Source organism: Panthera onca, chromosome D4 (assembly GCF_046562875.1).
Source record: "Panthera onca isolate mPanOnc1 chromosome D4, mPanOnc1 haplotype 2, whole genome shotgun sequence".
Classification (NCBI taxonomy): domain Eukaryota; kingdom Metazoa; phylum Chordata; class Mammalia; order Carnivora; family Felidae; genus Panthera; species Panthera onca.
The window spans coordinates 61,991,532-62,007,123 of NC_138351.1; the positions used below are offsets into that span (position 1 = coordinate 61,991,532).

The 15,592-nt window shown below is 48.0% G+C and overlaps 1 protein-coding gene across 2 annotated transcripts in view; it reads left to right on the top strand.

The window, feature by feature from the left end:
• COL15A1 (collagen type XV alpha 1 chain) overlaps window positions 1–14,045 on the top strand; it is a 108,510-nt gene extending 94,465 nt beyond the window's left edge. For both annotated transcript variants that reach the window (XM_078436653.1, XM_078436654.1), the window contains 8 exons: window positions 801–945; window positions 4,014–4,078; window positions 5,430–5,558; window positions 5,706–5,765; window positions 6,506–6,565; window positions 10,326–10,511; window positions 11,819–11,934; window positions 12,958–14,045. In XM_078436653.1, the coding sequence (XP_078292779.1) occupies window positions 801–945; window positions 4,014–4,078; window positions 5,430–5,558; window positions 5,706–5,765; window positions 6,506–6,565; window positions 10,326–10,511; window positions 11,819–11,934; window positions 12,958–13,171 (975 nt within the window). In that variant the 3' untranslated portion in view covers window positions 13,172–14,045. The remainder of the gene's footprint in view (window positions 1–800; window positions 946–4,013; window positions 4,079–5,429; window positions 5,559–5,705; window positions 5,766–6,505; window positions 6,566–10,325; window positions 10,512–11,818; window positions 11,935–12,957) is intronic.
• The last annotated feature ends 1,547 nt before the right edge of the window (window positions 14,046–15,592 follow it).

The window sequence follows — 15,592 nt, forward strand, 5'->3', positions numbered from 1 at the left end:
AGGTACGAGTTGGGCATCGGCCTCTCTCCCTCGTATTTACTTACCAATAGGGATGTTGGCTGAGGACCATGGAGGAAAGGGAGCTGGCCATGGCCATATGCATTCAGGTAACTTCCAGGTCATTAACCACGCTGCCTTATTCATGTCAACGGTGGAAAATTTGCTCAACCCTAGGAGTTACTAACTAACGGTGAACATATCAGATAATAAAGGCAGAATGGAAGGTGAGGGAGATATTTTTAGAGGGGCTATTTGATTCTTCTGAAATCTCACGAAAGAAGGAGCCCCTAGATAGGCTTGGTCTTCTTAGGACGCCAGGTTTCTCCAGCTCACAAGAGAAATTCAAGTTGTCTCCAGTGAGATTATGACCAGATCATGACCCTCAGGAACCAGAAGCAAACCCTGGTCCCGGGCAGAGCTCACCATGAGGGCAGACTCCAGCAAAGCCAGGAGACCAGGATTCTCCTTCTACCTCTGCTGCTGATTTGCTTTGACACTTTGGACAAGCCCTAACCCCTCTCTGTGCCTGGGTTTCTTAATCTGTGAAATGCAAAGTCTGGGCCCTCCCGACTCCAGGGCTCTCTGGGGTTGTATGCAGTGACATTGAACATAATGACTGGGTTGCTGTTCTTTAGGTCTTACACCTGAGTTGTGCCCAGATTGGAGGATAATGATAGCAATAGCTTGTATTTATTGAGTTTTTACAAACATCCTCACACAAAGAAGAGCTGGGACTTACAGTGATTACTGGGACTTACAGTTGCTTTCTCTCTTCTGTTACTATGCTCTTGCCTTGACAGGGGCAGAAAGGGGAGACTGTCGTCGGGCCCCAGGGACCCCCTGGTGCTCCTGGCCTGCCTGGGCCTCCTGGCTTTGGAAGACCTGGTTCACCTGGGCCACCGGGCCCCCCAGGGCCACCAGGACCACCAGCTATCCTCGGAGCAGGTTAGTACTGTGAATGCCGTCCCTGCTGTTGAGCTCAGGGTCACCACATTGGGCAGGCATGTCAGAGCCACACTGTATGACAGAGAGCTATTTCCAGGTTGGAGCTTTCTTTCTTTCCTTTTTTAAAAAAATTGATGTGTAATTCACATGCCATAAAATTCACCCATTTAAAGTGTACAGTTCAGTGGTTTTTAATGTATTCACAAGGTTATGCAGCCATCACCTCTCTCTAATTCCAGAACATTTTCATCACCCCAGAAAGACACCCTGCACCAACTAGCATTCAGTCCTCTTTCTCTCCTCCCCCCAGACATGGGCACCTGAAGATTTACTTTTTATCTCTCAGGATTTGCCTACTCTAGACATGTCCTATCAATGAGATAATAACAATGTGTGGCCTTTTGTGTCTGGCTTCTTCCACTCAGCATCCTCCATGATGTATTATGTGTCAGTACTTCGTTCCTTGTTATGGCTTAATAATCTTCCACTGTGTGGACATAGTACGTTTTGTTTATCCATTCATCAGTTGGTGGACATTTGGGTCGTTTCCACTTGTTGGCTATTAATAATAATACTGTAGGGATGCCTGGGTGGCTCAGTTGGTTAAGTGTCTGACTATTGGTTTCGGCTCAGGTCATAATCTCATGGTTTGTGAGTCTGAGCCCCGCATCAGGCTCCTCTCTCCCTCTCTCTCTACCCCTCCCCCATTCTCTCTCTCTCGAAAATACATAAAATTAAAAATTAAAAAAAAAAAGAATAACGCTGCTGTAAACATTCATGCACAAGTCTTTGTGTGGACATATGTTTGCAGCTCTCCTGGGTATTTACCCAGGAGTGGAATTGCTGGGTGGAAGAATGTATGTTCACTCTGTTTCATTGTTTGAGGAACTGCTGACCTGCTTTCCAAAGTGGCTGTGCCATTTTTGCATTCCCACTGGCAGTGCACAAAGCTTCGAGGCTTTCCTCATTTTCACCAACACTTATTATTGCCCTATATTGTTTATTCCAGCCATCACTCATTCACGTGCAGTGATATCCTGCGGTGCCTTTCCCTGAGGTCTAATGATGTGGAACATCTTTTCATGTGTGGGTGGAAACTCCTTGACTGCTTTGTCAATGCCTGGCCCTTAAGGGACTTGAGGACCAGCACTGATTCTAACTCTATAAAAACTCTCCTTACCCATAGCTACCTCACTTCCTCAAATAAAAAATGGGTAGGGGCCATTTGGGTGGCTCAGTTAAGCATCCAACTTTGGCTCAGGTCACGATCTCAGGGTTCATGAGTTCGAGCCCCACATCAGGCTCTGTGCTGACAGCTGGGAGCCTGGAGCCTGCTTTGGATTCTGTGTCTCCCTCTCTTTCTCTCTCTGCCCCTCCCCTGCTAGTACTCTGTCTCTGTCTCTCCCTCAAAAATAAATAAAACATTAAAATTTTTTTTTAAAAAAAGGAAATGTAACTCCAACTAGCTTAAGCAAAAGGGAGATTTATTGGACGTGAAGGAGGTGAATCATTCACTTATGGGAGGGGCCGGCATGCAGCAGGACCTCAGGCACAGCCGGAACCGGGAACTCAACCCCTGTGAGGATTCTCTGGCCATCTCTTGTCATGGCTTCTCTCTGTATGCTAACTTCGTGCTTCTTCACCACAGACCACATCCTTTGCATGATGGGAAATATGGTTACTGACAACTCAGAGCTTCTACAATCAGCTAGAAATCTTGGCCTTCCTTCTTGGTGTTAGTTTGTGAGGTCCTGGGGTGGAGGACGTAGGATCGAATTCTGTCTAACCCATCCTGGCCCAGATACCCAATCTTGGGCCAGTCACCTGTGGCCAGAAGGTGCGGTCACATAACAACGAGGCAGTGCCTCCTGAATCCAAATGGTGGTAGAGGGGATGGGGAAGATCTCAAGAGAGGGTGAGGGTACTAGTCCCACAAAAAAGGAAGGTGCTAGGCAGATAAAACCACAGGTGCCAACATAACCTTGAAGGATGAGCAGGAGTTGCAGGAGGGGGAAGGATATTACAGGACGTGGAGAATCGGTTGTTCATAGCAGCTCTGTATGGGATGCTGCCCACGGCTCCTCGCTCCGCTGAAGGACTGCCCCTCACGTAATGCCCACAACCCACAGTTTACAAAATGCTCTCATACCAATTATCCCATTTAATCTTCACAGCAACCCCGGGAGGGAGAGGAAATGGATATTACTATAAAACTCATTTCATGGATGAAGACACTGAGGCTCAGAGAGGTTAGAGACTTGCTCGAGGTCACAAATCCTAGTGGGAGACGAGGCTGGGGTCCAAATCCAAGTCCTCTGACCCTCCCCTCACTAGACGTTCACCACCTATGTCGTGATTTTCAGGTCCTGTGCCAGAACTGCAGACCTGCTTACGTGACTTGGAAAATCTCGTACAGTAATTTTACTGGGACTTGTGAAAACATCCTTCACTGCCAAGAGCTTTGCAGATTTTGGGAGGTTACAGAGGTAGAAGGAGAGCACAGCCATGTGCATTGTTCTAGGGGAAGAGGGCACTGACTCTTCAAACGCTGAGAGCCCCTGGTTGGGTGCTATGTAGTGTGTATCTTTTCTCGGTTCTCACCTCAGCCCAGTGAAGGAGAAACGCTTGTTTACATTTCACAGGTGACTAAACTGTCGCTGCACTACCCCGCCCTCCTGCAGCCCCAGCACCTTTCTTCCTCTTTCTGAGCCTGCTGGCCTCCGTGTAGCAGTTACTGGCTTGTCTCTAGGGTGAAGTAACTTGCGTGAGTCAGGACATATTTGGAAACTCAGCGCAGACTGACCTATATAAACAACAGAAGCACCAATAATTTATTCACTTACAAAACCCAGAAGTCCTAGCGTGGCTTCCTGCAAGGCTACAGTCAAGAACCCCAGATCTTTCCCAAACCTGCCAATGTGGCAGAGTCCCAGCCTCCTACAAGATGCAGTTGCAAAGTGCAGAGCTCCGAATAAGGTGGTGAACACTCCCCTCAGTGACCAGCAGACATCTGAGGCACTTTTCAGAGAGTGTGCTTTTTTTGTAACGTCTTTTCTGCTTTGTCTTAGCTGTGGCCCTTCCAGGCCCACCCGGCCCTCCAGGACAGCCAGGGCTTCCCGGATCCAGAAACCTGGTCAGTGTTATTATCAATGTGTATTCTCTCTTCTGCTCTGGGTGGATTTACTTAGAACTTCAGCTGTAGCGTTTAGGGGCCAGCACACTTCTTATGTAAGAATTAGGCCTCCATGGCAATAGAATCGGTACAACTCCACATTCGGAGGGCATGTATTACCTCTGTAGGTGACTTATTAAGTAAAAAGATACAGACTACAAAACCATTGATGATTTTGGTTCCACGCTCCTGATCCTTAATTCACTAGACTGTAACAGGAACCGATTGTATTACATCAAAAAACATAAGCACGAGAGTAGAAACAATATGGCAGCAGGTCCTGTGCTGGTCCGATTGGCCCTGGGCAATTCAGCCTTCTCTCTCCTGCCAGAGGATGGCTCTTGCACATTCATTACCCTACACACCACTGGCGCAGGGGGGAGGTAGCACTCAGACCCTATTATGATGCACAGGAAGAGGGACAAATACCTCACAAGGATGTCAGGAGTCCTGGGAATGCTCTTGGATCTTGGCTGGATTTAACTGGAAAATTTGGCTGCCAGATGAAAAAACCGTCCAGCAGACGACGGAATTTTGATATCTGGCGCCTTTGGGGGATTTCCGAGCCATCTTGCTGCACAGAGTCATTATTTTCAAGGCTAGGTGAAAATTAATTTTTTATAACCTTTCTCAGTTGAAACAAAAGGTAAAATCTCTCTTGGCCTGATAATTTCTTTAAGACTTGATGCTTTTTGATAGATTTCTGCAGCTTCTCTGTCTGCTCCTGGATTTGCCAAGATGGATGTCTAATCTTCGGCCATTTCCTAGACAGAGAAATTGCGGACCGTGATTTTCTATCATGTACTTAATGTTACAACTACCCAGCTGGGCAAAACGGATTCAAAACTTAACTGGCATCGCTCATTGGCTTGCCTTTCTTATTCCAAATGAAAACAAACTTGAAACTCTTTAAGGAGTAGCATGAGGTAAACGCAATTAATGTCAGTGCTGCTAAGCGGCTCACACAAAGGAAGTGGCAGAGCTGACCCGCGACTTCGCTAATGCCAAGACTCCACAAAGATAACTCTGTTTACAGCTTTTTAATGTCTTTGCGCTCACGGAATGTTATCTTTCTGTTCTCATTTATTTATTACAGTTTCGATTTATGTTCTAAGCCAACTCATGTTTTCGTTTCCTCGAAAAGAATATCATTTGGTTATTAACCAAGGTACATGTCTCTCTAAGGCACAGTGAGCCTTTTCATTGGCTCTCGGGGGATGGCGCCTGTTTGCATTTGCAAAGGCTGATTTTTCAGATGGTACCACCGCTCTCATGGTGACTGCACTGTCTGGAATTTAAAATTTCCTGACAGGTTACGGCATTTAGCAGCATGGATGATATGCTGCAGAAAGCACATTTGGTTATCGAAGGGACGTTCATCTACCTGAGGGACAGCACAGACTTCTTTATTCGTGTCCGAGATGGGTGGAAGAAATTGCAGGTAATTTTTAAGCTTCTCTTAACAAAATGCCTCCAAATCCCCTCTTAAAAATAACAACCGACCCCTGGAAGCGCCATTTTTCTGTTTTGAAAATAGCCCAACAGTTTCTAGCTGATGTCTCATTTTCGATGTCCTGTTTTCCTTAAGCTGGGAGAACTGATCCCCATTCCCGAGGACAGCCCGCCGCCTCCTGCGCTCTCCAGCAATGTGAGTGGTTGCCCTGCCTGACTTCTCACTCCCTCCCTCAGCAGCAGCAGCTTCTGATTCCCCCTTGCTGTCCAGAACCAAGCTCTCCAAGCTCTGGCCAGCCAGCTCTGCATGGTTTAGTATCTGGTGGAAGCCCAGAGATTGCCAAGTGCCAACAGAATGTTCTCGTTAGTAGAGCAGAGGAAGAACTGGACCCAGAGGCAGGAGAGCTGCTGTTTCCACATCATAGCTGAATTCTCTTGGGCAAGAGGCTTGCCCACTCTCAGCCTCAGTTTATTTACCTGTGAAATGATGGCCGGCATAAGCAATCTAGAAGAGCCCTTTAGTTTTTGCACTCTGAGACTTCTTTGCCTGAGAACATTTGCAGCTTCCATTGTCCCTTTTTCAGCCCCACAGCAACCCTTTGAGGCAGGCCTTGTCATCCCCATTCTGCAGCTGAGGAAACCGAGGCTCTGAAGAGTTGACTGTTCCATTAAGTGAATGTGTTGACTATGAAACATGGGTCTTCCTCTTCCTTGGTTTAGTGTTCTCTGTAAAAGATTTGAGAATGTCCCCTCCCTTTCTGAGGATCATTTCTGCATGGGGACATGAAACTCTTGGCAATTAAGAGCGGCCCCCAAAACAATGGCAAGCTATTTAAAGTATCTATTCAAGAGACATCACTCTTGAACCTCCGTGTACTCTGAAGAACAGTTTGAATGCTTATTCAGGACTGTTTGTTTTGGTCTTTCCCATAACAGCCCCATCAGCCACAGCCTCCACTGATGTCTCTGTCAAGTGTCAATTACCAGAGGCCTGCAGTAAGTACAATTCATGCATTTATCCCGCAGATGTTGAGCTATGTGTCTACTGTGTGCTAGGCCCCGTGCGTGGTACATAGTTCCCACCCTCAAGGTGCATCTAGACTAGAGAGAAGGGCAAACAAAAAAACAGGTAGTTACAGTAATGTGGTAAGTCATTGGGGCGAGGCCAACACAGGGGGCTGGGGGTGTGAGGAACATCAAAGAATTCTGGCATCTTTAGAGGGGGTGACCTCTACACTAAGGCCTAAAGGAGAGCTGAGAGAAGGAGAGACCCAGGTGGGGGGAAGAGAGCGGGCATTTGAGGCAGAGGGGATTTGGAACAGAGGGAGGCAAGAGAGAGAAGTGTGCTTTTGTGTAGTTTTAAGTATGTCAGTCTGGCCGAAGAAGCAGAGCTTAAGGTAGAGAAGGGAGAAGGTGAGTCTGCAGAAGGCAGAGACTTGTCATCGAGAGCTGGTAAGCCAAGCTAAGGACTTTGACTTTTCCAGTGGGCACTGGGCAGCCACTGGAGGGTCTTAAACAAGAAAAGGGTCTATAAGATTGGCATTTGAGAAAATTATCTTGGTTACAGTGTACAAATGAATTGGAGGGAACAGGACCAGGGGCCCAAAGACAGTTAGGTGGCTGTTGTTTTATCTGAACCAGGATCACAGCAGTGAACATGTAGAAAAGTAGGAAGATTGGAGAGAAATTAAAGAGATAAGAGAGTGACAGATTTGGTCACTGGTATGGATACGGGGCAGCAAGGATGAGGGAAATCAGGAATGATGCCCAGGTTTCTGCTTGGGTAATTGAGTGGTGCTGGTTTCCTTCCCAAGGATCATTTTGTTACCAGAATTAAAATTCTGACTCTTTTCCTTCACTAGCTTACGTGAAGATTTTGTTCAGATAATTGCAGGAACCTCCTGGCACTCAATTGCAGGAAGTACAACTGGGTCTGTGGACTCTTGTCCCTGCTATTAGTCTGCTCCTCTCCCTCTACAGACCAGCTCCTGCAAGGGTCTTTCTTCCCGCCTCCCTTCCGCCCCCACCCCAACGCGCAGATGTAGGTTACATCCACAAAGCTCGCACACACCACTTTGGGTTGCCATGGCGCTGATCCTGGCCTCCGCTCCATGTGATCTTGCAGCTGCAGAGCCCAGTGCTACCTCACCCCATTCAGAGTCTGGAGAGAGGTAGTCTACATGGGTCCTCTTGGGCTAATTGCCCACTCCCAGCCAGATCAACAGCAGCCAAGAGAAGGAGATTGAATGGGACCTAAGGCCACTCTTTTTAGCGAGCGTTGTGGGGACATTTTCGAAAAACAAGCCACGGGCTCGGCAGCCACCAGAAATGGGTTTCCTGTAGTGCTGCTACTTGTCAGGCAGGACCTCATCCGGGGCCCAGTGAGTGCGGGCACCTGTAGGAGACCTGAGTGGAGGCCACCCGGAGGGAGGCAGATAAGGGGCCTTATCTGGAGATACAGATCTGGGAGTCTTCAACCGAGCCCTGGCAATGGTGAGGGAGGGCGCTAGGATTCCCAAAAGAGAATCTGCACCCTGAGAAGAGTTTGGACTGTGAGGAGCAGAAGCAAAAGGAACTGATGGAAGAAACGTGAGAACAAATAGAAGCCGTAGCCAGAGAGGAAGAAAGAATGCCGAACAAGGTAGAAGCCAGCCGCGTCACATGCTTCCAGGAGGTCCATCAAAAGAACTAAATGGTGTTCTCCAAAGTTAGAAGCCAGAGAAAAGCATTTCTGGAGCGTGAGGGGATGCCAACGAGATTCCCTCTGCTTGAGGAATAAATGGGAGGTGAGGTGAGGAAAGAGAGGCGTGTGTAGGTAACCCTACCAAAAGCTCAGCCGTGAAGGGGAGAAGTTAGGGCAGTGGCTGAAGGATTTTTAAAATAACATTTTATAAATTCTAAATTAATCTGTATTTTTAGAACATTTGGATGATAAATAAAAAGAATGGAGAAGGAAACGGGACATCGCTGTAACTTTACCAAAACAACAACCATCCACAGAATCACCCTTTTAACATTTGACTGTTGAAACATTCTTGTCTTCATAAAAATGATAGTGTGTTCGTCATAAAAAATGTTCTGGCACTTAGAGAAATATAGACGTAAGGGCACCAAAGCCCCCAGTCCCACCATTCAGAAACAGCCATCATTCCAGACAGTTCTCTATGTATTTTTTTAAGGAAAGAGAAGTGGAGATAGGTGGGATTGGAGGCATGGCAGGGAAGCCCTGTGCTCACCTCTGCACCTTTCCTAGGTGTCCCCTGGTATGGGGACACCACCCTCCTGTGACTGCCCTTGGGTGTGGCCACCAGAAACCCACTGGTTGGAAGATGATGAGACCAGAGGGCCTCTTGCCTCAGGTGCTACAGTCTGCAGATACATGGGAGGGGGGAGGACAGAGTTTGTATGTGAGACTACAAGTCTGGTGGCCTGGAGGTGGTCGCGGTGAGTGAGCAGCATGCTGTAGCCCCCTCCCCATGCTAAGGGCTGCTGCTAGGAGGGCTGCAGGGGAAGTCTTGTCTCAGTTGGAAGGGGTGGTGTGCTTGACCTGGACCTCTATCCAGCCTGGTGATACAGGCAAAACAAGGATGAATAAAAAGGAGGAAATTGGGGGATGTTGCGAGCTTGGAGTCTGTTCTCTTCAAAATGGGGCAGGAAGGGGATGGTGAAATGGAGAAGAAGGTCCAGAGACGGGCAGGGACTGCGTGGAGCAGTCTGGATGTTGTACTTCACTGCAAGCTGTGCCCAACCGGGTGGACTCTGGAGGAGCAGAAGAGTGCCAACATGGTGGCACTTGGGGCTGGGCCACAGAGAGGCTTGGTGCCGGGTCTCATTCAGACCTGAGAGACAGTGCAGATGTGCGAGAGAAACACCGACCACCTCCCGCCTCGCCACACAGGGCTCATTTGCATGCCCTTTGGTTTGAGATCGTTTGAAATATTTTTCTTTTCTGGAGACTTGGGCACAGGGTCTGCACCAGCCCTCCCAGCTCTATGCTGATGAGAGGACAGCTACTCCTGAGGTGACATCGAGGAGGGAAAGGACCGCTCCTGGACACATGCCACAGAATGTATTATTCCAGAGGGCACAGCACAAAGGCCGGGAACGAGGGATGGGTTTTGAGGGAGGAAGTGTGGGAGAAAACAAGACTATGGAAGGACTTTTATTTTGGCTGCTGACCAAAGTGGCAGGAATGCAAGGCTAGAATTACTCTGCGACCCCTAGTTTCTAAAAGGGTCTGCCCAGCAGTCTTAGCAATAAACGTCATGACCTTCTCCTTTCAGTGCCTTTCCCTCTGGGCCTCTCACAATCAGTCCCAGGCCTACTGGGGAAGTAGATGAAAGGGCAAGGTCAGAAAGCTTGGTGTAGCTCTGGGATCCAGGACCAGAGCCATTCAAAACCCTTCTGGAAGCTGAACTAGGACATACCCAGAAGCTTCCAGCAAATGGCCTGCACACTAGATTCAGATCTCTGAAGTGCTCTGTTTTGTTTTTTGTTTCACATATGGAAGAAATTTCCACCATTTAGAGCTGTTCAGAGAGCTGAAGCAGCCTGCCTGGGATCTGAGCTCTCCTGCCTTGGAGATGGTCAGGCTGGGGCTGGAATGCCACTGTCAGGTGGAGGCTGAATATGATGACCTCTAGCACCTTCCATCCCAGCAAGTCTGGGATCTTACTAGGAACATGAGATGGGTGTGGGGGTTGGGTTTTGCTTTTTAACTAACTACACTGTCTTTTCTCTCACTTCCCTTTTTCAGCTGCACTTGGTCGCTCTGAACACGCCATTTTCTGGAGACATTCGAGCTGACTTTCAGTGCTTCCAGCAGGCCAGGGCTGCAGGACTGTTGTCCACCTATCGAGCATTCTTATCGTCCCATTTGCAAGACCTCTCCACGGTTGTGAGGAAAGCAGAGAGATATAGCCTTCCAATAGTGAACCTCAAGGTAAAAATAAATATTCTTCCCATTGTCTCCCGGGCACACTGGTCTCCACAGAGTCTGTAGGCAACTGCCCCTTCCTGACATCATCAGAAGTGTGCTGGTCCAAGACCTCACCTGCCTCTGATTGGCTATGTGGCTTTCGGTGGGTCCGTTTAACCTCTCTGCGCCTCAGTTTCCTTGTATTTATAGTGGCCCTTGGACAGTACGACTCTTGGGGCAGACAAAAGGAAGGAATAATAATCCCCTCTTTCGCTTACATAGCTCTTAAAATGTTTACTGTATATCCATTATCGTAACAGTACTTCCAATAAAAGAGGGAGTTGTTCTTTCCTCAGGTTGTCAGATGAGGAAACTGAGGCTCAGAGGGAGAAAAGAGTTTGCCCGGAAGCCACTGCCAACAAGAATTCCTTTACTTGACTCGCAGTGCAGGGCCGCCAGTTCCGCCCGAGGCTGCTTTCTGTAGGGCATTGACTGGATGGCACCAGAGAAGAGCTACTTAGCACTGGTCCGAGAGCGGAGCCACGTCATCCTGCACCCTACTTTGGTCCTCTCTGCATATCTAAGCTGCCCAAACCTCCAGACATTTCTCTGCCCCCTTTCGCTGGCCAGGCAGGGCCTTGTAGGCCCCCTGTTATTCCATGGAAATTGCCGGCTCCTTTAAGGCTACAGAGGGACAGCTCAGTTACTGCTCAGACCCATCCTGGATCCTGACCTCTCCCCATATCTCAAAAGTGCTTTGAGACCCTTAAGTCCCTGTGACCCCAGTGCTCCAGTTTGGTACCTTGAGGCTAGCAAGTTCCATCCTGACCCCATAGCTGGCACTTTCCATCCCTTCTCCTGAGGTTCTCTTCTGCCACATTCACCCAAATTGTTGGTATTCTTGGCATACAAATAACTGAAGGCAACTGGGCTCCTTCAGGAAAAGAAGTAAGAGATTCATCTCTGTATCACCCACAGTGTAGATTGACACAGGCCTGGCACAGATTTGGAGTTTGGTGTATATGTATAAGATTTTTAAGATAAAAATTAGTGAAGACGTGAAACACACTTTGGTTGGGGAGCAGCCTTCATACACATATGATAAGAGAAATTACCACAAGAAATAGGACCATAAAACCACAAGGGTTCAGGGATGGATGATGAACTCAAACCACAAACAGCTCCTGAACTCCCACTCTGTCCAGGCTCTGGGATTGGGGCTGGTGGCTTTGGTGTGAGGTGGTGTGCGGGCCTTGAAGAATGAATAAATAGCCAGTCCGTTTGCAGGCTGATGGCAGAAGAATTCCAATGTAGCATTTCTATCTCCATAGGGCCAAGTACTTTTCAATAATTGGGACTCAATTTTTTCTGGCCACGGAGGTCAGTTCAATACACATGTTCCAATATACTCGTTTGATGGCCGAGACGTGATGACAGATCCTTCCTGGTAAGTAAAGGTAGAAGCCCTCAAAGTATATGGGGCTGTAGACTGTTTTAAGAGACATTCTAACAATGCTATGCTTTTACCAGCTGCCCCTCTGGGCTGTTGCTAGACTGAGCCTCAGTGAGCCAGCTGAGGGCCATGGAGAGAGTCCTGGCCTCGCAGCCAGGGGACCTGAGTCCAGTACCTTAATAAAGGACCTTTCCAGGTTCTCCCACTCTCTGAGCCTCAGCTGCCTCGTCTGTAAAATGGTCAAAATAATCACATCTATCCCCTAGGATTGCTGTGAGCATCAAATGGTAAGTATGAGACTGTCCAACATGCAGTAGGTACTCGATACCTGGTAAGGAACGCTGTTCTTAGTGACCCTTTAACCCTGTGCTGTGGGAGCTGTGCTCTAATTCTTTCAATACGTGTGCTCATCAAGATCAGAACGAACTGGCAAAGCTTTCCTCAGTGTCTACCCTTTGCCAGGCCTGATGTCCCCCATGAAAGGCACAGTAATAAACTACATGACCCCATGCCCTTACAATGCTCATGGTCTACAGGGGAAGACAGACACGAACCAGCTACAATTCTGGACAGAACACTGTGATTGTAAAATGGAGAAACAGATAAAGATGACACAAGCACAGAGGAAAGATTCGTCCTTGTTTGGGGCTGACAGTTAAGAGGGCTTCCTGTAAAAGGAAGCATTTAATGGACTTTGGAAGATGAGAAGGGGTCACTGATCTGAAAATGAGAGAGAAGCTACTCCAGGCTAAGAGACCTTATGAGCAAAGGTTCAGATTCACACAAGTGGAGAGTCTGATCTGAGAAAGTCCAAGCTGGGTCTGGTCGGAATACAGGATGTTCAGCTAGCCGAAAAGAGCAACTTTCCAAGTGGTGGGGTCTGACCATGATGTGGGGCCAGACCATGAAGGACTCAGGAGTCTGACTTGGTTCATTACTTAGGCCAGTTTGTTCACCGATGGGATAGGCCACAAAGAAGTGACATGTCAAAAGTAACGTGACGCAATTCTTTTGCAGGCCCCAGAAGGTCATCTGGCACGGCTCCAGCACCCATGGAGTGCGTCTTGTGGATAAGTACTGTGAAGCGTGGCGAACCGCCGACATGGCTGTCATGGGACTGGCCTCCCCACTGAGCACAGGGAAGATTCTGGACCAGAAAGCATATAGCTGTGCTAATAGGCTAATTGTTCTGTGTATCGAAAACAGTTTCATGACAGATGCTAGGAAGTAATGACCCTCCAATGATTCTTAAGAGTTTTCCAATTTTTCGTATGTGAAGAGCCAACACTGAAATCGAAAATGTTTAAATGTTGTAAATATTAATTTTTTATTACACATCCGTCACAACAGCAGCCAAAGAAAACATACCTCAATACACTCAAAACTGAAGACATAAAGGACTCAGATCAAAAGTAAAATCTGATCCATCTATCGGTGCTATAGATTCTGCAGGAGACCCCATGCAGTGTGAACACATCCCAGCACGGTTAAGAGCGAGTTGAAAACAAAGGCCTTGGCTTTCTGCCCACTGCATCCTTCAGAAAGTAATTTCTTCCTTTAACCATTGTTGTTGAGTGTAAGATGTCCTTCATGTTTTCTCACAAAGTCAGTGTTTAGAAATGTTACCCTAAGTTATGTGCAGACCAAATGCTTTATTCTTCATACATCCATAATATACATCCGTCCTTTGCTGTTCATACAGAGACACAGAACTGCTCAAATGATCCTATTTGTATTTTCTGATATTACCAGACCCTAATGTTTATTTCCTAAAATATTTTTGCCATCATGCTTTAGGAGTTTTAGATTTTTACACAATATTTTAGTATGGCATCTGTTTATATAACTCCGACTTGCTGGAAAAGGTTAAACTCCAAATTATCTGAAACTAGAAAAGAAATAATGTGTAATGACTACCTTTCCCTTGGCAGGCCCTCCCCACCCTCTGCCCCAGATTTTATGACTTTCGCGGGGCAACTCTCGAATTATAATGGCGTTGAACAAACAGGTTCATGAGGATGAATTTTCTGAGACACATATATCTTTGTGCTATATGCTTTGATTTTTTTCCATGTAAGTGAACATAAAAACGTCTTTTCCAGGTGCTTTCTTCTGTTTGACTCGTTTCCCCTAGTTCCTTTATTCTCCACCACTGATGTGGAAGTGGCCCTGGGGTGGGTTTGCTAACCCTGCCACTGCTCCACAGCCCTCGGGAGATGATCAGAGAACAGGAGCATTTCCCGTCACGCTCCTCCACCCCTGCCTGTTGTCTCCCACTTGGAGGGCGCAGCATGGGGTAGGGCAGAAGGACCCCAGCGAGGAAAACAGGGTGAACTATGACTGTTGCAGTGCGTGACCTTGGGCAAGCCCGCCTTGTTTTTTCAAGGAGGTTGGGATAAAATAACCATATCAGCTCCCAGTAATTAAACATCAGACTTATTATAAGGCCCATTTACCTTTCTTAATAACCCTGCAAGGTAGGTATTTTTAGCTCCACTTTATAAATGGGAAAAAAAAAAGTTAGGGCTCAGGAAGTCCCTTGTTTCGGGTCACCCAGCTGGTGAGTGGTAGGTCTGTGTCAGATCTTTGCAAGGAGCCACTGCATGAGGCCGCCTGTCTGCTCCCTCCAGCTCTGAGTCTGTGGCGCTCTGGCTCTTGGCTTGACCCTGCAGAGAAGCAGAATCACCAGGCACGGGGCATGCTGGGATACTTCCTCCCATTCAGCTGGGCTGGCCCAGAAGCTCTGCAACATGAATCCACCCGAATAGTCCTTGAGGTAGGAAGGAAATTGAGGACAAAACAATAAAAGGAGACAGCCCATAACCTCACTTAGGGGCTTCCTAAGTGGAAGAGTGATGAGAATCTCTAATGAGTCATGGAATAAAAGACAGCTATAGGTTGGAAAGCCCCAGAATTGGATTGTTGAGGACCAGCCCATCCACCAAGTGAGTGGGGGCTGGGTGGTGCCTGGTACAGACAGGAACAGAGACAGGAGAGGGACAGGAGGCCCCTGAGGTCATGAAGTGAAGATGTCATCCATTTTAGTCAGAGCCCACCATGGGCCTGGGTCACAGAGCAGGCAGGACAAGGTGGGAGTGCAGGAAGAGTGACAAGGAGCAGACACTCCTTCTGCTAACTCCCGGAAGGGAGGTTGAGGTGTATGCCCTGGCTTCCCAGTCCTCTTTCTCCATGGGAGTAGGTATAACCAACCGGCTCTCCTGGAAGAGGCCCTGAATCAACCGCAGCCCTTTCAGTCTCGGAGAATGATGGTTAAAATCCTGGGCATTCAAGACCTTTCAGTGAACATCAGCTTTCCTGTCACTTGCCAAAGGCTACCAGCCCCGTCTCCTCATGCTTAAGTGAGTCACATAGGCCTCTGCAAGACCGTTGCTCACGGCCCACCCCATCCTGGGATAGCCATCACCAGTCTACGTCTAGCCTCGCCCGCTCGCTGATAGCCAGTGCAAACTCTGCTTCGTCCTCGACATCCCCCAGTCCCCTGAACCTGTCTGCCGTTTGTATTCTTCCTCCTTTGAACACCTCAGGTGCTTGGCACATACTTGAAACAGAGGCTGAGGGGCGCCTGGGTGGCGCAGTCGGTTAAGCGTCCGACTTCAGCCAGGTCACGATCTCACGGTCCGTGAGTTCGAGC